The sequence below is a fragment of the Anopheles bellator genome, chromosome 1 (assembly GCF_943735745.2).
Source record: "Anopheles bellator chromosome 1, idAnoBellAS_SP24_06.2, whole genome shotgun sequence".
Taxonomy (NCBI): Eukaryota; Metazoa; Arthropoda; class Insecta; order Diptera; family Culicidae; genus Anopheles; species Anopheles bellator.
In genome coordinates, this window is record NC_071285.1 from 50292276 (window position 1) to 50318240 (window position 25965).

At 50.6% G+C, this 25965-nt stretch overlaps 1 protein-coding gene across 3 annotated transcripts in view; it reads right to left on the reverse strand.

Moving 5' to 3' along the window:
• LOC131205586 (uncharacterized) overlaps positions 1-25965 on the reverse strand; it is an 86788-nt gene that overhangs the window by 30063 nt on the left and 30760 nt on the right. For all 3 annotated transcript variants that reach the window (XM_058197740.1, XM_058197739.1, XM_058197741.1), the window contains one exon: positions 5857-6122. In XM_058197740.1, coding sequence (XP_058053723.1) covers positions 5857-6122 — 266 coding nt within the window. The remainder of the gene's footprint in view (positions 1-5856; positions 6123-25965) is intronic.

Sequence of the window (25965 nt, forward strand, 5' to 3'; positions counted from 1 at the left end):
CGAACCGTGCGTTTCGATCAACGTTTCACATCGAAAGAAACATAACTTCCATTTTATGGATCGTTCGCCGTACAAATCATATAGCTTTAATGAGCAACGTCGTCGTCGTCGTCGTCGGATTTTAAGGCTGATAACTTCTATCAATCGCCCGGCAGCGCATCAAAAGATAATCCATCCTGGCAATCCGTTACCGTGGCATTTTTTAATGGCGAGTTGGCAACCTGGCAGCCTCTCCACCGTAAGCCGGCGGTTCTTAGAACGCCAAATAGCGACGCCATTAGACGGCACAGTGCGCACTGTGTGCTCCACCCGTAACTGATGATGGGGACATTTGCAAAACGCGTGCCCAGCCCACGTGGTTCGAGAGGTTCAGCTTTACGGCCTGAATCTCGAATCGCAAATGCAAATGATTCTCCGGGGGCGTCCGGGTTGCCGCCCGGCTTTTTTCGGCCGGAAAAGCGGAACAAAAAAATCCCACATCGATTTCGTCCCTGGCAATTGACAGATAAACGGGAAATCGACCATCCGGACTGCGTTTGTCTCGATCTCGGCGATGAAAGCAACCCAGCGGGCCCACGGGCGGATTCGGAAAAGTCAGAGGGAAATGATTAAAAATGGATTTACTGGCATCGTTCCCGGGATCGGTTTGCGTTAAAGATGGATCCCAGACGCGCGGCACTCAAACAACCAAATAAAATGGTGAAAATAGAAATAACAATAAACCCGAAACCCGCACGCCGGGCAGTAAGTGGTTTATGAGTGTTTCAACGGCAAACGATCATACACGTGGGGCGCACAGAAAAAAAAGGAAACACGAATGGAACACGCCAAATAGGAAAAATGGAACATCCTCGAAAGGAAAATTCCATTGAAAAATCATTCAACGCCGGACGGGCGGGCCCAAAAATAAAAAAATAAAATAAACGACGCCCAAAAGTACCCCGAAATAACCCGTAAACGTTGAGTGCCGGGTGTTGAAAGGTGCCGGGCAAAGCGGGTTTGAGTGGCCGGCAAACCGGAGGGAGAATATGCTGCGTTTATGCTCGAGATCGTCGAAACAGTCCGGGTGTTGAAATATTTGCGTGCTCTGCGTGTATGAATCATTCGAATTTTTCGGTCCCGTTTTGGGTGGCCACCCATTTGTGGCTGTGGCTGGCGTTTCGCTCGGCCTCGGTTCGGTGACAAATTTAATGTGCGATCCGTTGTCCGACCCATTGCACCCCGGGCGGGCACAAATCGAGTGAATTTGATGGCTTTTGATGGGTTTTGCTCCGTCCGTTTGGGTCTGTCCGGCACTCACAGGATCCGGCTGAAGGTGCCGGTTGCCCCACCGGAAGACCCAAACCGACCGGGCACTTATCGATCAGCAAACTATTTATCCATTTCCCCGTTGGCTAAAGCGACTAAATATAGAATGACCGACTTAAAACACTAATTTCAGTTACTTGAGGCAAACGACAAACGTCGAGGCCGAGGTTGCTCCTGATACGGCGCCACAGTCAGCGCTTTGTGTCGGTTGTTATTTCCGCGCTCTTCCATTATTTGCCATCCGATTCTTTTTCGCTTTCCGGTTCCGGCCACGGCCACGGCCGCAGCTCTGCGCAAATGTTATTATTGCAATTAAAATATTAATTATAATGGAGCGAAATGCAAATGAAAGCGCGCGATAACCATCGGGCTACCCGAACGAAACAGGATCATCGGCGACGCTGGGGCTGTATTTGTTTTTCCAATTTTCTCAAACCGGCCGGCTAGTTTCCGGTTACACCCTGTTCTGCTTCGGTACGCACCCGCCGGAATCTTCGCTACTAGGACGCTACTTGGGACTCGCGAAAAACTGCGCGAGGCAGCACAAAATGCGTGGCGCTCGCAGAACGCATCGATTCCTAATTACATCAACTTCCGGTTGCTGCCCCCAGCTGGAGCCTCTCAGGAGCTCCGAGCTACAGACAGCCCTCGGGTACCTCGTGTGGCTGCGGTTTGGCTGGACATCAGTATGCTGAAAAATTGAATTCGCCCCCGGACGCGGTTCGTTGGGTCGCTTCGTTCTTCGGCTGGGCGGCGGCGGGGCATCTGCCGGTGCCGGATGGGAGGTCATAGTGTTTACGCTAAACGGTTGATTGGCGGTAAATGAGGCGGATGGTCGTGAAACAGAAGCTTCCACTTCTCGGGCTCGGGTTCGGGAGGCCTACGGCCCAGTCCCGGGTTTTGGCCTTTCCCGGGTTTTGCTGTGCGCGATGAATATTCAAAGAAAGTCGCTGCCTGGGGCAGAGTGAGAGAGAGAGAGAGAGAGAGAGAGAGAGAGAGAGAGAGACAGGAAGTGCTCTCCCGGGGGCCCGCGAGTGCCGAGATAGACAAATGTATTTAATATATTTTCATTAAACGGATTAAAATGAGCGTAATCTTATTTGGGCCTCGGCAACCGGTCCCGGTATGCTGCGCGGTGGCCCAGCGCGAGAAAAGATGGTCGAAGATGAAGCCATCTAGCTCTGGTGGGCGGGTTAGCTGAGAACCGGCCCTCTCTGGGACTCTGGATATTTTGATCCGCAGCAAATGAGGCACGGGCGCCGCCAGCAGCAGCAGCGTCAGGGTGTGGGATCATCACGAAACCGTTCGTCCAGGCGAATAATTAGAGCAGAAATTATGAGCTTATTATGGAAGCGCGAGCGCCATGTTCGCCAGGGTTCGAGTTTCCGCCAAAAGACATCGCTCCATCCCGGCTGGCCGGATGGTGGTTTTTAAGGACGGACGAAAAGTTGCCGTCACGCTCTGCCGCATCATTAAAACCGAAATTCTTACGCGTCCAGAAGTATCAACTTTCGTTTTGCGGTTGGTCGGTAGCATGTTGTGTCGCTTGAATAGGTTACAACCGGAAAAGGTACTCGTTCGCTTGTATGCTCCTCTGGTGTGGATCAAATTTTGACCACCACCATCGCTACGGTAGCCAATTTTGGGCGCTAATATTGGTGCACTTTAACGGAATTACACAGCATTCCGGCATAATGTACGGAGATTCTTTCAGGCGCGTCAATCCTTCGCGCTCTAAAAGCGAAGTTAAGTGAATCGAATTACCCCATCGAGCATATGTTGATGACATTACCATCGATACGGTTGCTGGGTTGCCGGTGTACACCCACGGGGAATCTCTTTTTGTCGGTATGTGTCCCTCTAGGTATTCCACTTGTGCTCTGTTACTTCCATTAAATCTCAATTTACCAGCCCATTTTTTCTCACCGATTACGTTACAACGCCCCGTCGCCTGTTCACCGTCTGCCTGGGCCCGACAGTGTCATTCGATTGCAGCATCGTGCCAGATGATTGCTTGGCCTCTTCGCGCATCCCGGCACGCCGCCATCCTCGGTCCGCTATTGGGCGGGCGCGGCAAACTTTTGATGTGCACTTTATGCATCAAATTTGCATTTCTAGCATTGCCGGGACCCGGTTGGTGCCGGTCGCTTCATCCGGTCATCCGGCAAGATAGTTTTATTCTTCACTCGGCAAAGTTTTCCTTTTTTCCCGGCCATCCGTGGCTTGTGCCAGCGCGATGGCCACGAAAAATCAAAACGGGAGCATAGAGAAAAAAACGCGCCAACTCCAGGGACCAACCGCGGGGTTCGGCCTGGTTCGGGCCCCGGGTTTTTGTGTGCTGTGCTGTATCGCTCGGCTCGGTTGAATGCAATTTTCTCGATGGTAAATTAGCGCCAGTGACGCGCAGGATGGCGCAGCTGCATAACGATGCAAATGATTTACGTCACGCTAAGTACTCGGTTCCATTTTTATGCGCGTCGGGTTTTTTCGCCTCGATTTCGCGTTGCCGGTCCCACGAATGAGGGGCGTGAAAGTTTTCACAATCATTTACACATTTTCTAAAGATCACTGCTCCTGACGACATGCTGCTGCTGGTGCTGGCCAAGGCCCCAGGGGTTTGGGTTGCGAATCGTTTGCGGAGGGACAGAGTTGGGCGTGACTGGTTAAAAATAAAAATATAATTAGCATAAAGAGTGGCGCAGCGCAGATTGAAGCGCACAACTTGGAGACTCATTAGGACCCCCAAATGCAGGAGACAGCGTTTAAGATATGAATAACACATGGGCTGAAAAGAATCGGGCCTAACGCAACGATGGCGGCCAGTCTTATTGCATTCACCACTTTTTTCGGTTGATAGGTTAGCTTTTAACGAAAGCTGTTAAAATTTCATGATATTTAAGATCATAAGATTATGACTTCTTTAGTTCTTGAATGTTCTCCAAACCAATGGACCAAAATAAATCATTATTTCATAATTAAGCAAAACAATGGCTTGAAAAGTGTTATAAGGACTCCGCAGCCCTCAGAAACAACAAGAAAACATTGGTTTGGTGTCTTTAAGTCGGTGTCTTGTGCAGACAGCGACGATGCAGAACGCAATGGACACGCAAATGAGGCACTAACACCCGAAAACGTAAAAAAATCGACAAATTTGTTGATGGTTTGGGTTCCAGCTTTGCTGTTCGTAAACCTAACAAAAATACGCAAAAGGTTAAAGCGATGTTCGAATGATTTTGTGGATTCTTTTCTTTGCTAGGACCGCGACTTTTCAGTCCATGTGTTAACATACCGCCAGGATTCAGTAATTGATTTGTACGATCGAATGCGATCCCGGTCCGCGTGCAAACAAGATCTGTAGGGCGAAAAATAGTCGCAACCTTCCGTCGCGTGGTGGCCCCCACAGATTTCTGGTGTCGAAATAGGACAAACCGACACACTCTCCCTCATCCTGACAGCTGTCAGCTCCGGTAGGCCGTCAATAGAAAATAGACAGTGGCCGTGCGGTGTGACCGTGGACGTTCGCGTGAATTTGAAGCCACAAGCCGTACAAGACACGGCCGAAAGTGTGTTGCAAAATAATCTCTTTCACGGTTGTTGATGCCCGGTTCCTTTTTTATGGTTTGGCACAACGGAGCGGAACTAAAAATAATCCCCGAAACGCCACGCCACGTGACGTGCGTATATGTGAAACGGACCGCTGGGTGTCCGTCGACAGGCGAAGGCTTGATATTGCGAAAGGCTGCCAGGATGGAATATATGCAGCTCCGTTGTGGAGGGCAACCAAACTGGGCCTACTTTGGGCCTACAAGCTACGAGATATGAGAAGGTCGGAGACGTCTGCGGCTCACTATCGCGTGAATCGCCAATCTCGCGCTCTTGATGAGGGTTGCTGGTTCTTTGTGCTTGTGAACGGGAATTTCTTTATTCCTCCCACACGCCACTGGCCCGTCGTGAGATTGACAGCGATGTCGAGGCTATCACCAGTGCTTCGATCATCCGTGGCCCGACTGTGAATAATTGCAGCGCAACAGACTGCGCACCATTCCGTCACGCGGGCAATGGAACCAACCGGAACCAGCGCTCAACAACAAGCCAAGGACTAATGGATGGTTTCTTGGCACCGGTTTCTGAGACCCTGCGCTCGGTCGGTTGACCGATGATTGGCCGTCTCGTTACTCGCCACGGTTCGAGCCGCCGGAAAGTCAAGCTGTTTGCACTTTTGCACGCTTCCATTAGCCATGCGTGGGACCTGAGTGCACTTACTACTGCCACGGTCGGTGCAGTTGATGGCTTGCCGAATGTTTGCTCATTTCGAGCATTAAACACAACTCTGTCACTAAGCTCGTCATGCTCTTGCCATTCGCGAAAAAAGAAGACCCTCAGTACGAACGCCTGAACTGTCCGTCAGTCAGTAAGTGCCGCCAGCTTCCGGGCAGGTCCCGAAGTAGCGGAAACGTGAAATTAAAAACGCCAGCAAAAGTTCATATTCTCGCCAGAAAATAATCTCCACCTCCACCTCGGGCTCGGGCAGGCGGCACATCAACTCACCCGCTGGATGGGTATAATTCTCTCGACCGGCCGGTGCGGAGGCTGCTGCTGGTGCACGTGGGATGGCTGATAAGTTGGATGTGGTAGATGTTGCTGCTGCTGCTGCTGCTGCTGCTGAGGGACCGGTTGGTGATAGAACTGCTGTGGCGGCGGCTGCTGCTGCTGCTGCAGAGGGATTTGCTGACCTACAGCTTGTTTCTGCTGTGATGGATGTACTTCGTATTCTCCACCCTCAGCCGGCGGTGGCCAGGCAACGCGCTTCAGTCCTGCCCGCGTCGACCGCCCAACAAGGCGAACCGCCCCCGAGAGCATGGAACGAAAGAAAAACAAAACCGGATAAAGTATGTGCAACCGTGCGTGTGTGTGTGTGTGTGTCGGGGAACTACCACCCTCACCCTGGCACGCCCACTGCCCAGCCCTGCCGTGGGATAAAATAATTAAATTGCAACAGCGATTCATCTCCAGTCGCATTTTCTATTTCACTTTCCCGGGTCCCGGCTTTTCCCGGTTTCTTACGAATCATGCATTCGTGATGTCCGACAGTCAGCTAAGGATGGTTTATGTTTTATACTTTCTCACTCCCACCTCGGCACGGATCCGGATCATCCGGACTATCAGCGGCTCACACGCCGGGCCCGGGCTGGGCGGGCAAGAATTAGAGTTATCTTGCCGACTGCCGGTTGCGCAGTCACACTCGAAACACTCCCAACCCACCGACATATCCGGCACCGAAAAAAAGGACACTCGGACGGCCAGCCGACCGGCCGCCGCATCGTTCAAGCCGGAAGATAAATGGGATTTGAGTGAAAGACTTTTCATCTGATACCGCCCAGTGCGGGTTGCCATTTTCTCTTTCCGCGAGCGGCTCTTCCTTTTTGATGAGCGGCTCTAAATCGGCGCACTGCATCACCATGTCTCGGCGGCCGCCCTTGCCCAGTGCACACGAAACGGGGCAGTTAGTTTGATAAATTTTGTTCGTCGGCAAACGGCGCCCCCCCATAGAGAAGTATGCTCCCGGTTGAAATATAAACCCCAAGGACCTCGGGGAAGAAGCAAAAACTTTTCAACAATCAGTTTGTCAGATAAAAGATACATTCACATGGATCATGGGTCGCCATCGCGATGCGCTGGGTGGCGCCGGAGTGACGATAGCGAGAGACAGACAGAGAGAAAGAGAGAGAGAGAGCGCGTGCAGTGTATGCCATCCGCGAACGCGTCCTGCTCGTGACAGTGAAGGGCCCCGAACCAGGAGCGGACTTTTCGCCCACGACTTTTCACCTCCGCACGGGGCGGGCGGTGAGGCTCGCGTCGCTCCACTTCCAGGCCCAGCCCGGCGGCTCACAAGGTTTTAATTAAAACAGACACTTTCTATAACAAGTTTTCAAAAACTTAATTTGCTGTATGAAGTCGCGGCCCGGGCCCTTCGTCGGCCTCGTCAACTCGTTGCTCGGCGTGAGGCTTTTCCCCGAAGCGTCAAAGCCACCCGTCTGGCGATCGTGCTCCTGGTGGGGTTGAGACTTTTTCGGTTCGGATAACCCTCGGGCGGTGGTCGCCAGTGGAGGTCAGTGGTCACCCGGGAGAGGGGGGGGGAGTTTTTCTACGGCAGCCACCACGACCGCCTTTGAGCTTTGAGTTTTCACTCGCTCACGCTCCATGGACTTGCTTGGGGACTCCGGGCAGCCGTTTGGGTGCGCTTGAGGCTGTCCATTTTCATTCGGGCCCGCCGCCCCATCTTGGAGGGGGCTCACTTTTCTTTTGGACGCTCCCTCTCTACCCAACCGGCAACTTCGCGGCCCTTTTATGGGATTACTCGCTGTCCGGGTTTTTTTTCTCGGTTTTTTGTTTGATTTAATGGCAGCGTGGATACTGTTAATTACTGAATTATGCCCAGTTGCGACTCTGCGAGGAAGTGTCTTGGGAGTGTGCCGTTAACTAGGACTCGTCGGCTCGAAAGTAGTGTGTGCCATAAACAAACCTTGCAACAAAGTAACCATCAAATGGGACATGTTGCAAAGAATATGTTTTATAGTCTAGGCAGCCATTTTTGATGTTTTAAATGGAGGCGCCTGGTGTCTGATAACGCTCGAGTTGATAAGCATGGTGACCTTCTCATTATTCATGTTCCTCAATTGTGCCCATTCGTGCCCATTATTTTTTTGATATTTTATGTGCGCTTAGCCACTAGCTGCTGCTACCGGCGACCCCTGACATGCAGCACCCTATTAACCAGTGACCGTTTACGGTAGAGTGAAGAAATATTCCAAAACCATTCATTAACCTTTACAGTGTGGCATGCAGGAGGTCGTCAGGTAGGTCAGCAAGCATTTTTGCCCCAACTTTGCCAACCGCTATTTTTATACCGTTATTTGGGCACGCCGTTAAATCATGCTGAAGTATGGTAATGATTTAATTATACGTTTGGCCACTTCAAAACCCGCGAACCCGTACTGTGGTTACGGCTTCGCTTCCTTCCGACGCACCGGTTCACCTGTTCCTCGTTAGGCGGGGAGCCATTTTCAACAGGTATTTTTGCCTCACCGTAAGCTCATTTAGCTTCAATCCAAGTGCTTTCACCAAGAAAACCAAGAAAAAAAAAGGGCACACGAAGGAAACCCGGGTCCCTCGTTAACTGAAAGATGAAAAATGGTAGAATAATTCAAACGTGGTGCCCATCCTGCGGCGTACCTTTGCACCGTGGCGTGACTGCGGATAAAGGAGTGTTCACGCAGGTTGCATGGCAGCGCAACAAAACACGGGCCGCTACTCAAGGAGTCAAGGAGTCCGTTGCCGTGCTGGCAACGGAGTAAGTTGCAACATTTTCATAAATAAGCAATTATGCAATCACCGACAATGCCTAGCGGGGGTCGCAGTCGCATTTCCTTCCGCTTTTGTTTTTCAGGCTCGTACAGGTTTCTTTTAGGCTTAGTACTTGCACTAGCCACTTAGAGGTGTTGAGAAAATTTCGTTGCAAAGACAACATGAACACAGTGATTTTAGTTAAATAAATGTGACAAAAAAATCGCGATTTCGTCCACGTTGTTATAGGCCATCGGTTAAATATAGATCCATTGACACTGACGAGTCGGTTCGTTACATTGTGGCGCTGTCACCTTCTCAATTAACGGGATTTATTTATGATAGTAATTCAGAAAAAAAACAACAGCACTTTGCACAGAAACGCCGATGGTTAAATTTATCGACATTCAATTTTCATTAAAATTCCTTCGAACACATGTTACCGATCGTTGGGCAGCACCATTGGAAGGCAGATGCCATTCCACATGAATGCCACGTGTAGTGTCCGAAAATAGTAACACTCCCGTTCTCGTTTTCGTTCCACCGACCGTAGGGGTCTAGGAAATATGACCGCATTCCCCAGCGGTTAGCATCGTCGCCGTCTGCACTGATGGTGTGGCTGTTCGACGCAAAGAAGAAGAAAGTCTTATTTTAGGCCCCCATACATAAATGCAAGCCGGTATGCTGTTCGATGCATATGCGCTCAGGAGGATAGAAAGCTAGTTAAGCAGTTGAAAGAAATTTAGCTCAACCACTCAATCCATTAGGTAAGCTGCTAAAATTTCCCTCAAGTGATGGCTCCCTGGAATGTGTCTGTTTGTAAAAGAATTGGCCGTCGTATCTGCTTTGTGTAGATTCACACATTGCCGGTGGGTTCTATTTTTGTGGCAGCATGATTCACTCCAACGTGTTTCGTCCGTCCAATGAATTCGCAAATACGAAGAATTTTGCACACCTTCCATTTCCCGACGAGCGGCGGATTGATTCGAGCTCAACAGTTCACACTTGACCGGACTGAGTTGGTCTCAATTCGCTATAATCTTTCGCTTTTTTTTGAATCACTATCTTAAAATTGGTAGCACAAAGAACAGGACCAAACACCTTGCGGCACCTTGCCAGTGTAATGAAATGAGCACGAACCTTATTGGGATTTGCCGCAACAAGCCAAAACAAACAAAACGAAAACACTCGCAAACTTCTGAATAAGGATCCACTCGCGACTAATCACAACGCGATCGTCACTGGTCACCGTCAACCGGAAATCCGAAAACGATAATTGAGGAACGCGATCACGAACTCGGCGAAACACCGGCACCGATGAAACTCCACGACGAACTGAACGGCCGGCCTCGAAATGGCGATCGCACCGTACCTGTCCTGTACCTGGCAGGCGCTGGTGAAGCTGACAGGTGACCTCACCGTTCACGATCGTCTCGCTCTGGCCACACGGACATCGGGTTGTTGGCAACGTTTCGGCGTCCCATTTTTTCGGCCATCAGGTAGAACGAAAACGATCGGCACGATCTGTGCGAACCCGTGACGTGGCCACGTTTGGCGTGATGGAAAATGCGAGCACTCACTGTGGCCGAGTGTGCTCACGATCATCACGAGTGTCCGCCGGTGAGTCAGTCGAGACGCACTCACTCTCGCTTTCGTGAGTAGCTTTATTTGCGTTGCGTATACTTGATGAACACCTCGCAGGACACCAGTCACGACCGGCTTTGCGTCACTTTATTGCGGATGAAAATGCAAACAAACGACGCGCGCGGTATTCCGAGGGTGCTCATCAACGAGACGCTCTGAAATGGGCCGAACATGAAGATGTGACCGAAAATTTTGAAGGACAATCTAGGCGTGTAATGACAGCACTCCGGTCCCGTGGCATGTAGACAAATTAGCTCGACCAGAGCCGACGCAGGCCAGTCAACCTTGATGATGGGCGGTTGCGCCGAATCTTTGTTGCCAATCTGGTGGATTTATTTATCCGACTTAATCACCGCTTTATTTAGACGCGTTTTAAAACGAGAGTCACGTTCTTTTTTTACACCGCGCCACCCATCCTTTTTGATCACACCCGCTGGGGGATTTGTGGAAAATATAAATAAATTCGTCATCGTATTATTCTCAGCGGACCCCCCGTATTCGGTCAGCCATTCATTTTCCTTGCTTCGTGACATTGTTCCTGCGAAGGTCCGCCGTCAAAGGACATGGTGCCGGAGTGTATTTTTCATCGTAACCTTTTCGGTCGGAATGGTCACCGAGCGGATAATGGACGTGCCACACCCGGGGGATGGGTAACGAAATCTGACGGTAATGCGTCAAATTTTTCTACAACATCGCCTTTCGCTCTCGTCTGTTCGCGGAAGGTTGTCCTGAATGGTGTGCCGATCGCTGCGTCGGACCGAGGCGTTTCTTGCGAGGATCAATGTGCAAACAGCTGTAAAATGAAATAAACTCCGGGAGTGAAAGGCGTAAGATCCGGTTAGTGTCCAGCAACGGGGCGGACCTCGGCTGCCGACGGCAGTGACCGTGGTTCCGAAACCATCCCGCTGGTCATAAATTGTGGGAAGCATTCCTCAGTCTTCGGGCCTTTGGTGCTGCAGAGTGCATCACACTGCCAGCACCTCATTTAATAATTTTAATGCGCAATCGCATCCATTTCAATGTGCGTCGCGCTCCTTTTATCCGCGAACGCGAAAGTTGACCCGCGAGAGGGGGTATTTTTTCTGTTCGCTATAGTGTAAATGAACGAACATTCTCGAAAATGGTGACCTTTTTAAAACCGACCATTGTGTTCGTCAGCGGGCACCGTTTTGTCGGTTCCATTTCTTCCGCTGCTCAACTCTGTGAACGTGACGGCATCGGATCGGGAAGGAGCACAGGACATCCGCGTGCACAGCTTGGTGTCCTCCGGCCCGCTCGCAGGCGACGGAAAGCTGCTATCGGCCAATGTGTTTCACATGAGTTCCCTATCTGTCTCGCCGCGCGAATGTTTGCGTGCATCCTGACTCACCGGCTGACTTGGCGGTTGGCTGCTACCTTCCTGGGTTCGCCATGGCAGTGAAAATGGCAGCGCACCGAAGGAAATAAAATAAAACGGGCGCACGAAACTGCTACCAGACGCATGCCATAACATGCGGGGCTGCCAAGTGGAACGTACGATGCTGTCAGTTGCGCTGCTGGCTGGTTGCCCGGAACCAGATCTCTCTAGCCGCCGGCCGTGTCACAATGCACAAATATGAACGCAAAAAGAACAGAAAAAAGAACGTAAAATAGTGGCGTAAAATTTTTGTGGCCATTTTTTTTGTCCCCGGCAGGGCAGGAGAACGCTCACAGCCTAGAGAGCCGTACGTGTTGCATACTTTCAGGCGTACAGCACACATTTCCACAGCAAAGCCAGCGGGCCATCGTGAAACCGGAAACCCTCTCTTCTGCGAGCGGTGACGAATTTTCTTTTTCATGATTTGCAGCAAAACATATACGCACTGAGAAGGAAGATCGGATGCTCCGGAAACGGGACCAACCGGGTGCCGGCAAACATACAAAGGCAGTGCAAAGCAACTGCAATAACCGATCGTCGGAGGCGGTCGCCAGAATCATTAGGGAAATGTTTCGTAAATTGGCACCGACGAAGCTACTCAGACGTTGAGCCTCAGAGCCGGGCCTTGGAGAAGAAGGTGGCCCCGGGTTTCGGTGGCAACTAGTGCTAATGGAATAGCAAATGTGACTGCCGTCGGTTCTGAGTCGTGCCGTGCGTTGGAACGTTCGCTGGTTTGCGGTTGTTTTGTTTGGAATGAAAAATGGCAGCATCGCTGTGGGGTTCGTCGAAAAACCAAAAAAACGGAAAGAAACAAGCTTACTAATAACTCAAAATCGTAAGTACCGGAATGAGGTTAGACTCCGGTTTGACAATTTGCCGCCTCCGGAGCCAATTTGTCTCGGTCGAACCTCGTGCTCGTATGGTGCGGATTATCGAATTTTATGACTGCATCCGAAACAAGAGTTGGCACCACAAGATGACGATGATGATTTTGATGATCCGATTGAATTGCCGCCTAACTACTGGACTGCCCCGTAGAGACGGGCCGGGCCGGGCCGGGCATGTTTTGTCTACCGGTTCGGACCAAGACAGATTACGGTGCGGTGCGGCTCTTATTTATAGCAAGACGACGGCCGGGGCTACACCCAATGCATGTCTTATTAGGTGTTTGATTGGATTTGTCTTGCGGCTTATTTTGCGATCCATAATTGAAAGTCGACATTGGCGTCTGACACTGATAGCGACAGAGAGCGCTGGCAGCGTGCAGCACCATTCCGGGAAGCCGAAACCGAACGAGGTGTTCGAAGAACTGACATCCCGGGCTTCAGGTTCTCGGGCTCACCGGTTCAGCGAGCGTTCGGCATATTGGAGCCCCGGGAGCGTATTCGATATCACTTCAAGCGCATTAGGTAAGGTTATTGGTTTGTTGCTGAAGATTGCTTTTAATAAACCTTGGATTGCTCATTTTTGCTACCCTCTACCACCCCGATCGAGCATTTTTTGAGCTGTTGTCGGATCAACTGCAGGCGGTGGTTTGTTATGTTTGTTGTACTATGTTTTGTCGCTACCGTTTGTGGTGCCCGGGGGTTGTGATAAAATCACAAAACTGCCCCCGAAGATGGCTTCTTAGCTGGTGGCCGCAGCCCGTGGCCACTTTTTCATAAACCCTCGTTTCAAAGGAGCAGCACAAAAGCGGCACTGTTGATGAGAAAATATGACAGTTTCATGGGGTTTGTTCTCCGTGACACCGGTGGGCGGTGGCTGCCACTTCGTTATCACTCGGCGCAAGGGATGTTCGGTGCAAGAACACGCCGAGCTGCCGCGCAGTGGCTGGCCGGGTAAGTGAACGTCTTTTTACTTTGCTTTATCAAATTCCACAGACGGTGCAATGATGGAGCTGCAGAATTGTAAGAGAACAGGATACCATCTCCAGTGACGCGAAGAAGTACTTCAAACGACGACGTTCTTCGGAGAAGGGCCACCGTATGCAGAGGTACCAACAAAAAAGACGTTCCCCAACTAGAACCCGTCCAGATCGGAGTCAGAGTGCAGCTGCTGCAGTGCTGCAGAACTTGGCTGGCGTTTGGGAATGATTCTCCGGCTCATACGTGACGGTTTGTCAAAATCTGACACAAAACCCTTGGACCCTTTTTTTGCTCTTAACCCGTCCGACAGTTGCGTGGCGGGGCCCGGTGCAAACATAAAGAGCGACAAAAATACTTTCCCACCCGACGGGCAACTTTCTTTTTCTTATGCCAGCACGATTCAACGCTGCTGCACGGGTTCGTCGAAGATGTTCGTCTAATCGAGATGCCCCGGGGCACTCGGCGCGGTTCGATGAGCCGATCCCGGGTGGTGTACTTGCACAGCAGTGCGGCCAGCCAGCACTGCGAATCCTTCCAGGCCAGCGGCAGCGAACGACTTTGATCCACTTTTTAAGGAAGATAAAAATTCACATGGCATTCCGTGCGACGGTTAGCGTTTGCGTTTAAGATGCAATCTGGGCGTCACCGTTGCCTGCATTAAACCGGACAGCGTTTTCATGAAGCTCGGGCTTGGAGGGCGCTGCGCTTTTTTTTCGTCGGGCGTTGTTTCGTTGTCCTGCACCGTGCACAGATTGTGCCCCGCCGTGCCGGTGGAGCTCATTATTTTTTCGTACCCACAATTCGTAAGCCCGGCGCAAACATGGAGCATAATAAAATGAATGTTTCATGCGCTGTCCCGAAACCTTCGCCCGAACGCATCGCAATGGGCGGTGGGCGCTACCTGTACGACGTGGTTTGCAGGGCTTGTGCCGTGAAGGAGACCCCGTCGGCAGGAGACTGCCGAGGAATATTTGCGCAAATACCAGCAAAACAGCATCGTGCCGTATGTTGCTGCTGCAGGCGAGCCAGACCCGTGCTAAGACTTTCGCATAAATGTAGCTTTCACGCTCCACGTGACTGCTGCGCACCACACAGGGTGACAGGATGCCGTCCGGAGTCCCGGTCCAAAAAGGTCCTGCAATGTGCAGTTTGTTCATATTTTTAAATACTTTCTCGGCCTACCGGGTGGCCAGATCGGAAGCAAATTTATGGATGTGAACGTATTTTCACCGTGCATGCCGTTACGTTGCGATGATGATTAGTGTTCCTGTGGAGGCATCATGTGCAACGCAGCGTGAAGCGACCGGTTTTCTTGTGTGGCCCCCGTCTAGTTTCGTTTGGGCGCAGTGGCAACGTTCTGCGAGCGATCGTTTGATGCAAAACACACGGCCAATATTGGGGCCCATCGCCCCCAGCGGGAGTCGCCATTTTGTACCACCATCAGCGAGGCAGCCTTAAGGTGGCGATGTATATGAAAATTAAATTCCAAATGAGAAATGTGTAGCTCCAATTATTTATGTGTTCTTACAAGATCTGAGATTGGTGCCGGTTAATGGTGGTGCGATGAAAGAAATGACTTGATGACAAGGATGATGGTTAACAGACCGATGATCTTGACCCCCTTTTCGAGGTGCCGTGGTCCGCACCGTCACTCGGAATCTACTTCGAAAATCGACCAGGGAGTGTCCAACGTACCGGGGGTGAACATAATTAGCTTTTTCCCTTTCGCTTTTATCAGCGACCGTATCAGCCACGGTCCGCTGTACGGTAATTTCTATTAATGTTTGATAGAATAATAACCGTAATGCTTAATGACTGCGCTTTTTGGCTGCGGTTTCATCACGTAGCAGACCCCCGTCAGACCAGGGGGTCGAAGAAGGACAGTCGGAGTCTCCTGGAGCTGGGTGTGCACTGATTGACGTGAACCAATTGCTGGCGTGGTTTGCCGTTTTTATGCGGTCACCGTGCAAGCGGGGGCAATAATTCGTGCACCAACTGACCGGGGCCGGGGAGACGGGATTCGCTGATTGACCAATCATGTAGCGGGGTGAGCTCGCCTGACGCTTCCAGGCCGACCAGGAAATTGGTAAGAGGCCGCTTATCTTAATGGTTTCCAGAATAAACAAATACTTATTATTTATGGCGCTCCACTCCAGTCGGAAAGCGAAACACAAACCAAACCAAAAAACCCGTTAAAACCTGGGCCTCCGAACGGCCACGGATTAGGGGTCACCGGTGGTGTAATTGGCGGTAGCGGTGGCCATGCTTTACTGCCCGACCCGACCCGGCCAGCTAAATTATGTTTGTGTGACATTCGGTGCTTTGCTCGTTGTTGCGCAGTTTACATGAAATATGGAAAACGCATTGACAGCGGGTTGTTGTGTTTGTGGCCTGTGTGGAAACGCTGAAAACTCAATTCCTGCAAAATTATGGCCCATAGTAGGCTACTGCTGCTCACGTGAATGATCCATCTGTTTTTTTCTTCGAAAAACAGTTGGGCGAAGTCGGTTTGGTCAAAGCACCCCATTTACTAACCTGTGCGGGGAAAAGAAAGAAAACAATTATTTTATTATTAACGTAAATTGGCAAATTCATTGCGAAACATGAGACCGATTTAAATCAGTTTCTTTTCCACTTCAGTCGTTCTGAAACTCAATGGTACAAGCGGCCTTCAAAAAACGTTGACCATTACAAAAAACATTGCACGACGCACACATAAAAAGTCATCACATATTGGTCAATAAGTACACGAGCGGGACGTTAACTACGACTGCAAAAACTTACAATTTCGTTCAATTAGTCACGCTTCTTTACTAATTTTCACATAATTTTTTTGTCACAAGTCCATTAAAAGAATTACAAAGAATTGTCTAAATTGAACTGCGAATACTTTCTGCACCCACCGTATTTTCCGGAATCGCTCCCATGGGACGACTACTGGCTGTTTTTGAACCTCAAAAGGATTCCCCAGTTAAAGGGCTCTGCTGCTGCTGCTGCTCAAAAGGGACACTTGTAGAATTTCTTAATTAATTGGAATCGTCGTATGAATTAAAAACGATTACTGAAGAAATGCCACCTTTATCCGGGTGCTTTCTATGAACTGTGCAATTTCCGCTTCTCGCTTAGAGATTACTTTGATGGTTAGCGCTTGCAATGTCAGGATCTGTCAGTGGGCAGGGTTGCTCTGCAGGATGTTTTGCAGTCAGATTGTCAGGGTTAGTGATTTATAGTGCAAACATTTCTTTAAAAAATACACCAAAAATTACTCATTTGAAAAATGTTTCATTTTGGTCCAAGAAGATTTGTTATAATCACATTATCAAAATGATGTCGCGCAAACGACCACATCTGGCCTTGGTAACCAAATATGCCCGGGGTTGCGTTGTTTCCATCACTTTGGCCAATGTTTCGGTTGGTATTGCGGTAATTTCTTGGTGATTAAGGATAAATTAGAGTTCTTGGCTTGTTGGAGTCTGTTTCTTGAATTTCAAATAACGCCGCAGACAAAATTTGGTAAAACGGATCCTATCGGTAGCCAGTAAAAATCACCATTTCTCGATAGGAGTCGTTCAGGGAAGCTATGCAGCATACGATGCCGTTCTGTTGGAACCAGTGCATATTATTTTCACGAACTCCATCATCGTAAAAAAAGTACGGCCGGATGATCATATCATATGGATCATATCAGATCATATGGAGCGGAAATACAGCATCACACAGTAATTGTTAGGTCGTAAAGTTTCTGTTTTTGGATTAATTAAGGGTGAAAACTATGCCACGTCCGACATGATGAGAAGATTGTTTTCAATGTACAGCTAAACAGTTTTAGCCCGTTTTATATATTTATTGTGTAATGGTTAAAATTGTACTGAAATGTGGCTGAAGAGGTCAAGGATATAGGGTTGCCAAATGGTTCCACTTGAAATGACCCCCCCTTGGGAATGATTGTCATTCTTGATGAATAATTATTGATTTCAAGCGAGCTCTGGAACTTATCAACCTATGTACTCACACTGTGAAAAGTTTTTTGAAAAGACTACCAACGCTTGTTGTTTCGATTCATGCATTGTGCAAACAAAGTGCAACTGGATTTCCGTCCCAAACCACATCGCGCCGGTGGCAACCACGTGAGTAAGGCACACAAGGAACCCTCCATCGCACAAAAGAAGGGCCTGGGCCCATTGGTAGTCGGTTCCAACCGTACCTTGCTGGTGCGTTCGGTTAAAGCAAAAAAAGTGACTCCAAAAGGGAGAACGAACTAGAAACAACAACCCGAAATGGTGGCCATCGAAGAGGGTGGCGTTGACTTTCGTCCCGGCGGTCGCCGGGGCCTCTTCGGTGACTCCGCGATTCGCTTGCGGTGGTGGAGATTATGATTTATGGCGAAGGGAAAAACCAAATTACCATCATTAATTTGATGGTCGTTTCCAATAGCGGGGAGCGGGCGCGGGCCCGGGGAGACCTCGGGGCCGGTGGTCTTCCCATCCATCCATCCGTCCGCTGGTTGTGCCATTATTTTTCACCCCTGTCCCGGTCATGTCCACAGGTACTTGCGGTACGGTACGCCACGCAAGCATGTGGCCTGCAGTGACCCGAGCCCGCGCGGTGGACATGATGTAACCGTGGGTTCAACATAGTCGACAACCAATCTTCCGCATTTCCTGCGTGCCCCTCTCCCCCGCTCACGCTCGCTGGCCGCTTGTTTGTTCCTCTAAACATAGGCAAATACTACACAAACGCCCGTCGGGCCCCGTCAGCGTGGGCACCAGGTCAGGCCCGGCCCGACTTGGGCTGTTGGCATGATTGCTTGTGGAAATTATTAATCACACGAGTGCCACGGCCACTGCACATCACCGCTTTCGCCCTCCCCCCCTTCGAGAGTGGGAGGGGGTGGGACCGCCCAGCGGCCATCACCCGGGTGCCATCAGCGGCGGAACGCGGATTTGCGCCACGAAGACGAAACAAGCCGGAGAGCCGGTCGGTGCTGCGTGGTCTGAGTTTGATTGGTTGTTTGTACTTGACTTGGAAGGTTGATTTTGTACAGCGCACCACCCGCTCCACCCACCTCCAAGCTGAGGAGCACAATAATGGAACCGCGTCTCCTCGAGAGCTCCTCCGACGACGATGATGATGAAGCAAACTTTTGGCATTCGCCGTCTCTCCCGAAGTGGGGCGCCCAAATCCACTAACAAGCTTTTGAAGCCGGGGCCTCCGTGGCCTTTGTGAACTGATAATTTTCGGAACATGGTCGCCGGGAGTCGGGTCCACCCGACCCTTGACTTAAGCCGCGGCTCTTGGCGATGATTGGGCGCTGGAGCGACCCCGAGGACCTACGAGAGCGCCCGGGAGATCGAATTAAGTGCGCCGTATCGGTGCGGGCTCTTATTGTAAATTAATTTATATCATTATCTCAATCTGGGCTCGTCCTGGTGCTCACCCCACGGAACCCGACGTCAGAGGTCAGGTAATGAACTCGGAAATCGGATTAAATTGAGGAAACTTTCGGCGAAACACAAGTTCCCCGGCGCACGGCACGTGTTTTGGTGGCCGTACTTTTTGTGACTCCTTTCGGGGCAGCCAGCCAGGCAGCCGCCTGCCACAGCGGCGTCCCAGGTGTCGACCAAGCGGTGAGATTTAACGGTCCGCGTCCGGGAACTGAGACAGCGCCGAATCTCGGCCCGGCTCGGTGGCCCGTGGCAGATAAATAAACATCTGTAGGTTGCGGGTCGCGGGTGCGCACGCGCTAGGCGCATTATTTCATTAATACCGCCCTTTTTGGGGTCCGGAGTAGGGCCCCGGGTGAAATATGGCCCCGTGTGGAGGTGATAAAATCCCTTTGAATGATCATAAAATATGACAATCCGAGTACAATCTGTGAGTGCGCGTCGGGCCTGTTGTTGCTTTGCGCTGTGGTCCCGGGAATGACAATTTACGAGGCCACGTGGTGAAGCCCGGAACGGGAACTTGCCTGAATGGAGCGTCCCTCCACGTGGACCATAAATATTCCATTTCTTCCGCCCTTTTCTTTAGGAGCCCGTGGTCCCGCGCCTTCCACCGGCCGCATTGCGCCGAGTGAATTGTCTTCGGGTGCCCGTTTCTTAGCAAACCTTTGGGGTGCCCGGATGTGGGAAGAAAGGAAGATCTTGCCCGGAATGTGGTTCGGTTGGGTCGCCGCGTATCGCAAATGCAATAAATTCTCCTCACTTGACCGGGAGAAATCTTGTGGCCGAAAAGTGAAGGCGAAAAGTGTGGTCAAATAAACAAAAGTGCACTTTTTGCTGCATCCGACGACTCGAACGGGGACTCCTCGTCGCACGGAATAGAATCGACCCTGTCCACCAACCCCGGTTTTATTGACAGTTTCTGGACGAACCTGAGCACTGTGGAACCCGAAAACCCGGACATCGTCGACCACGTACGGGTGTTCCTGAGAGTGTTTCTTGACGCATGTCCTGGTGATGAAGCGGGCATGGCTGGCCGGGCCGGTGCATCGTGTGCAGTGTGCTGCAGGAAGGCAGTATGGCTCGGTCGTCAACTGCAGTCTGCTGATCGTGGAGTGCGCAATAAGCCGGTCGTCCCGGTCACTCGGAGTGGACAGAGCGGTTTGGGTTTGAAGATGCAGCTTTCCTGGAAACATTTCCCGCACGTAGCCGGTACCGTGTGAAGGGCATTAAAATGGGTTTCATCGTTAAAATTCGACACTCGTCCCGGTGTGTCCCCGAGACGCGTCCGCCCGAAAGCGCTGAAATGAAAGCTGGGAAGCGCATAAAAATCGCTGCCCCACCAGGAAGCAAGATCCGGGAGCGCATAAAACCACCGGCCAAATCGTGCGCCACGCAAAGCTCACGATTTTCGTGCATCATTTTCCGGGTTATAAATTTGTACGATACGAAAATATTATTTCGGCTTTTATGTGCCGGACGAAGGGCGCGCCTAGAACCTTGGGAGTCTAGGAGCTCATTTTGAGCCGCACTACGGAAGACGGAATCGAAATGGCGTGTGGCCGGCCAAACCGACAGCCTCGGTTTGGCGTTGAAGACAAATAATAAACACACGCCAGGATGTAAGGAGCAGCCACAGCCGCTTGGACCGCTCCCGGCGGCAAATGGCAGCTTTAGTTCATTTCTTCGCTCGGCTGACGCCGTTATTACAACAATAACAGTCAGTCCCATTACGGAGCGGTTTCTTTGTGGGCTTCGCTGGCGGTGCGCTGGTGATCAATAAACGATCCCCCATCCCCGTCCCGAGACAACTGGCGATTATTCCTGGTCAATCTGCTGCCTCGAACGCCCATTCCTGACTAACCGCCATTTTGTTTGGGGGCGCTGGTTTATGATAAAAAATTACTGATTTCCCCGTAGAATTAATTCGCCGTGATTTATGATGCGCCGGTCCTTTCGGTCCGCGAGGCCAACGCCGAGGCCGAGGCCGAGGTGATGCCGTCGTGGTTGAACGCACGGCTTTGGCCGTCTTCTTCATTAGCGACCGACCGCAATATGGGGATTGATTGATTTTCGGGAATTGTTTAGAGGCGGACCGGCCGGTGATGGCCGGATCTTTATTGCCACGGAATGGTACAGCAAGAATCTATGAATGTAGATTATCGAATAAATTGCGAATGCTATTATTGTTTCCAAGGCGGAGGGCATAGAATGAGGGCGAAACATAACAATGGTCCAGACCGGGGTAGTGTTTGATGCTGGGTTTTAGCATAATTGCTCTCTCGAGTCCACGAAGGTCCGCGTTGAAATTATTGTTCCCTAGTGCGAGTGAGAGTTTGAGTTTCAGTTTTCTTGCCTTCCGCTGTGTAGGACCCGTCGATCGGGAGATCAACCGATGTCGCAGAATTAATCCACTTCAACAGTTGTCGGTAGAGACGCTATCTCCTTTTCTGGCACAGCTCCATCGCTCACAGCATAAGCATCCGTCTTTGCTTTAGCGATCAAAACAGCTTGAAATGAAATCAAAAGGAGTTAAGAAAGCACTCCAATCCAATGGCCAGGGGTCACCGAAATGTGCCGTGTCGAAAACATCGTCCTCGAGCCTCGAGCCTCTTACGACCCCAAGTCGGGGTATGAAACTTGTTTGTTTGCTTCCTTCTTCGGCTGGTTGGGACCAGTTCCTATCCGTACCGGAAAACGCTGCTGGCGCTGGCCTAAGGACTGCTGATCCAATCTTAATTACCTTGGAATCCATTTTTCCCTGTTTGCGCTTTAACGCGTGTTTCCCGCTAATCTTCGTTCATTGTGTTTACTCGGCGAAGAAGTTGCCGCTGCCGCCAGAAAGAGAGCGGCCGATGTTGGCGGGGGCCAGACTTAAAAATTGTCTCGGTAATTTATATGTTTTTGTGTGTGCGGTTTCGGGTGCGGAAGGACGCGTGCATCGGTTTCGTTGTATCTTTTTATTTCCGGTGGCTGGGACGAGATGGGGATTTTCGCGGCACACGGCCGATAGGCACTAAGCCGGAAGAGGATAAAGTCAAACATAAAACATCCGGGCACACAGCCAGCGGCGGGCGTTAGTGGGTGACGAAGGCGCGACCCACACAAGAACACCCAACTCGGAGCTCATCCGGAACCGGAAGGAAGTCTTCGACGGTAGCGACTTCTTTGTAAATTGGCCCAGGCGGTGCGACGCGGTGCGATAAGGCATGGACGCCGGAACCCCAGGCAGCCCCGGCTTTGTTCCAAGAAGATTCATAAATAATGACTTAATTAAAAAGAACTTCACTGTTTCGTAGGGAGGGTGCACGGTGTGCGTTGTGCCATCTTTTCCATTATCGTCCTAGAAATCTGTTGCTTTTCCATGAGTTTGCTCGGTGGCTCGGCACTCCGACCTCATCTGCCCTGCTGGAGGTGTATTACAATTAACCAGTAAGTGCTTAAATACTCGGCCCGTTCAAGGCGACGTTCGAGACGCAGCCTCTAACAGGTTGCGGGGTAGAAAGAGAATCATTGGTGGGGCCTTTCACTGAAGAAGTACGAAGAAGATCAAACAAAGTGCACATTTTTATTGCAAAAACATTACTGTTTTAGTTTAATCGCTTCACGCTGTCGATTGTGTGCATTAAATTCCAAACGAATATTTCTTCCCGATTCGGCACAAACAGTGCCGGTGACAGCTCCCCGCGACCGAAGGATAAAATATGTGTAACGGGCCACCGGAACGCGGATTCTTATTGGAAAACTTTTAAGGGTCGGTGCCACTTCGCGCTCAATAAAGAAAATAGTGTGATTTGTGTCCTGAGGCCAGCTCGCTGCCGCAATCGGTGAGCTCACGGATCGGTGTACCCTAACGTGTATTAACGTGTACTTTACGGCATGTGCCAGATTTATTTATTGATCCTTGTTGGCAAGCGCGCTGTCGTGAGTCAGTTTTTCACAAAACTTTTTGTCAAAACGGAGTGCCGGTTTGTGGAACGGAGCGGTAAATATGCCGCAATCATTTACATTTTCCTAATAGCTTACTCATGCTAATCTGATGTGGTCAAAGGGTATCCGGTTTATCCGCTTGCTTTATGGCGTTCAAAATGGGATTTAGAAAAACAGTGTCATGCGGGAATAGGAAAGAAAAAAGCGGAAGCAATGTTCCACATGCCTGCCGAGAGAGAGAGACTGAGATGATTAATGGGAAAACGGTTGCCGGTCCGTATCGTGCCTTCCCACTTTGGATGGTTATCATCCCGCCCGGGTGCTGGGCCAAAGTGCTAGTACAGATAGTAATAATAGGCAAAAACAGCGATGGCGACATTTCGAGAGTTGATGGATGGCGGGCGGGTTGTACAACTCATTAATAAGTATTTGTCCGACCGTTCGGCCGATAAAACGGGGTGTAAATTGTCTGTAAATTGTCATAACTTTCGTTCGCACTGTCGCACGGAGCAAGATGTATTCGCTTGCTGATACCAATCGGATTAATCGGAATGATTTGACTTTGTACGACTGTCAGGCTGTCTGACAACATGTAAAAATATCTTTTTCTATTGGATCGGATCGAAAACTATCCAGGATTAAGTTTTAATACTTTATTGTGGAAATCGAGAAAACTCGGTTTTTTTTCTTACGGACTGAGAAATAGTTAAATGATTCATACTCAAACTGCTTGTTGGATTCCGTAGTTCGTACAGTTCTTTGACGCACTTGCTGAAAAAAATATTTTATTTTTGTACAATTCTAACATCGGAAAAATGTTGCTCAATACGGAACAGCCGCTGTCTGTGGGTTGCAATCACCGCGATATCGACATCCGGACACAATGAAAGCATAACAATGCAAATTCCTCGTTTTCTCTCACGATTGGCTCGCCCGTGTTGTAATGGTGTTCTCATTAATTTCATCCGCTGTTCGCGGTAGTGAGGAATCTATTGTGTGGTTCCGCGTGCAGATGTAATATTATTTCCGTTCTGTATTGTTTCAGCAGTAACATGCATGTACAAATGTTACCGCATTCTGCGTACATGCAACATACACAAGAATTACCACATACAAAATGGAAGGTGTTTGGATTCCCAAAGGGTTGGCCCCGGCCAGGTGTAAACCGCGTGGAGGATGTAAAACATGAGCATATTTGGTTGCGCTGACACGGCCACTGTTGAGTGGGTTAATGATGCAATCGAAAGCCACGGAATGAAACATGATGACTGCAAGATAAATGAGAACGAGTATGATCATAAAACGGGGGGTCATTCCGACAACATTCTATGTTGTGTTATTTGTTTTTTTGTGATAGACTGTAGCGTTCACTACGTACAATTGGGACTAACTTTAACACCCCATTTGAAGTAGACTTGGTTTTCTTTGCCTTAAAATCCATTCAGAGGCTTTCGTTCAAACTTCTTTTATTCACTTCATTAACTTGGGTCCGTTTAGCCGAGTTCCGCTTCAACTTAGGCCCCAAACGCCAAGATGGGCCCACGTAATAAGATTGGGTGCATTCCATCTTGAAGCGCTAAATCATCCTCTGGTGGGGATTAGAGGGTTCAATTATCCCCAGGAAACGACGTAGTATTGCTAACACTTTACACACCCATGCAAACATAATCGATCGAGATTATCACAACGACGACCATTCCAGCGACATTGTTGCAGCGACTCGCTATCGGTCAGTCGGTCGACGGCACCGTACCTTCGTGTGGTTCGTTGACTGGCTGACCTTCGATGCCTCCGGTCGGGCTTTCGGTCACCGGATAGTGCACGTGGCATGAATCGTAGCAATGTAACACCTGATTCATTTGCACAATCTTCCGCGCTCCGCCATCACCTTCACGCTGAGGATCGTTGCCACCGACGGCAAGCGACGGTCCACAGAGTCCACCAGGATGATTAACATTCTGTCGGCCAGCGGAGACCAGCGGTGGTACGTTGGTGATGATGGGGGAATTATTAATACCATCATCGTTGCTCGGGTTGTCATTTTTCATTGAATCACCGTCGTCGATGGAGGCGCCTGGTAGCTCACGGTGATCGTTGACTAGGCTGTCATTAACACTGTCCTGTCCGGTACCGTCCGTTTCCTCTGGCACCGGGGTGAGTAGCACCGGAGGTGCCGGGGCTGGACGGACGACATCGGCCACCGGACACGGAGAAATGTCCGCTCGCATGTCCGCCAGCGCAAAGCGCGGATCGATCATGAACAGCCCGTGGTGCTGGTAGGCGTCCAGCGGGTTCCAGTTGAAGATGGCCACGTTGGTAAAAATGTCTTCGTGAGGACGTGCTTCGACGCTGTCACCGTCGCCGCTACTCGATTGATTGCCGTGCCGTTCGCTGGCCACTGTCGATTTTCCTTCACCGTGCACCGCACCGATGGAGGCGCATGGTGACTCACTCGGGTGGACGTCAGCGCGCGGACCATTACGCGACTTATCGATGGCATCTTGGCCGTCGCGGTCAGTGGCCGCGGTGTGCGTGTCATCGCCGTCGGCTAATAAATTAATTAAATTATCATCATTTATCTCCGTTAGCGATGCCGACTCACGGCCCGTCGCCGATCGGTCCGTGACCGGTGGGCCCGCGTGACGCGTTTGCGCCCGTTCGAGCAGCTGCTTCGAGAAGGTCAACAAATCGTCCAATATGCTCTCGATCACCGGAACGTTCTCGACCAGCTGACCAACGATGGCCGTCGGGCTGGTGTGCAGGGCCGCGCTGCCGGCGGGTGCATCGGCGGACCCAGTTTCCGTTGCTACATTTTCTTTCAACGTTCGGTTGAGTTGTTGAAATATTTCCTCAATTTCTTCGCCCCGCGTCAAGCGCTTCGAGCGGTCCGTGCCCCCGGCTTCCTCTTCCGGGGGTGCCACCGGAGGTGGACTTACATTCCCATTCTCGAACCGGGCCCATCGGTCGTACCCATCGTTATCGCCGTGTCGGGCCGGGTGCACTGCCGGGCGATAGAAATCGATCACGTGGCCACCGA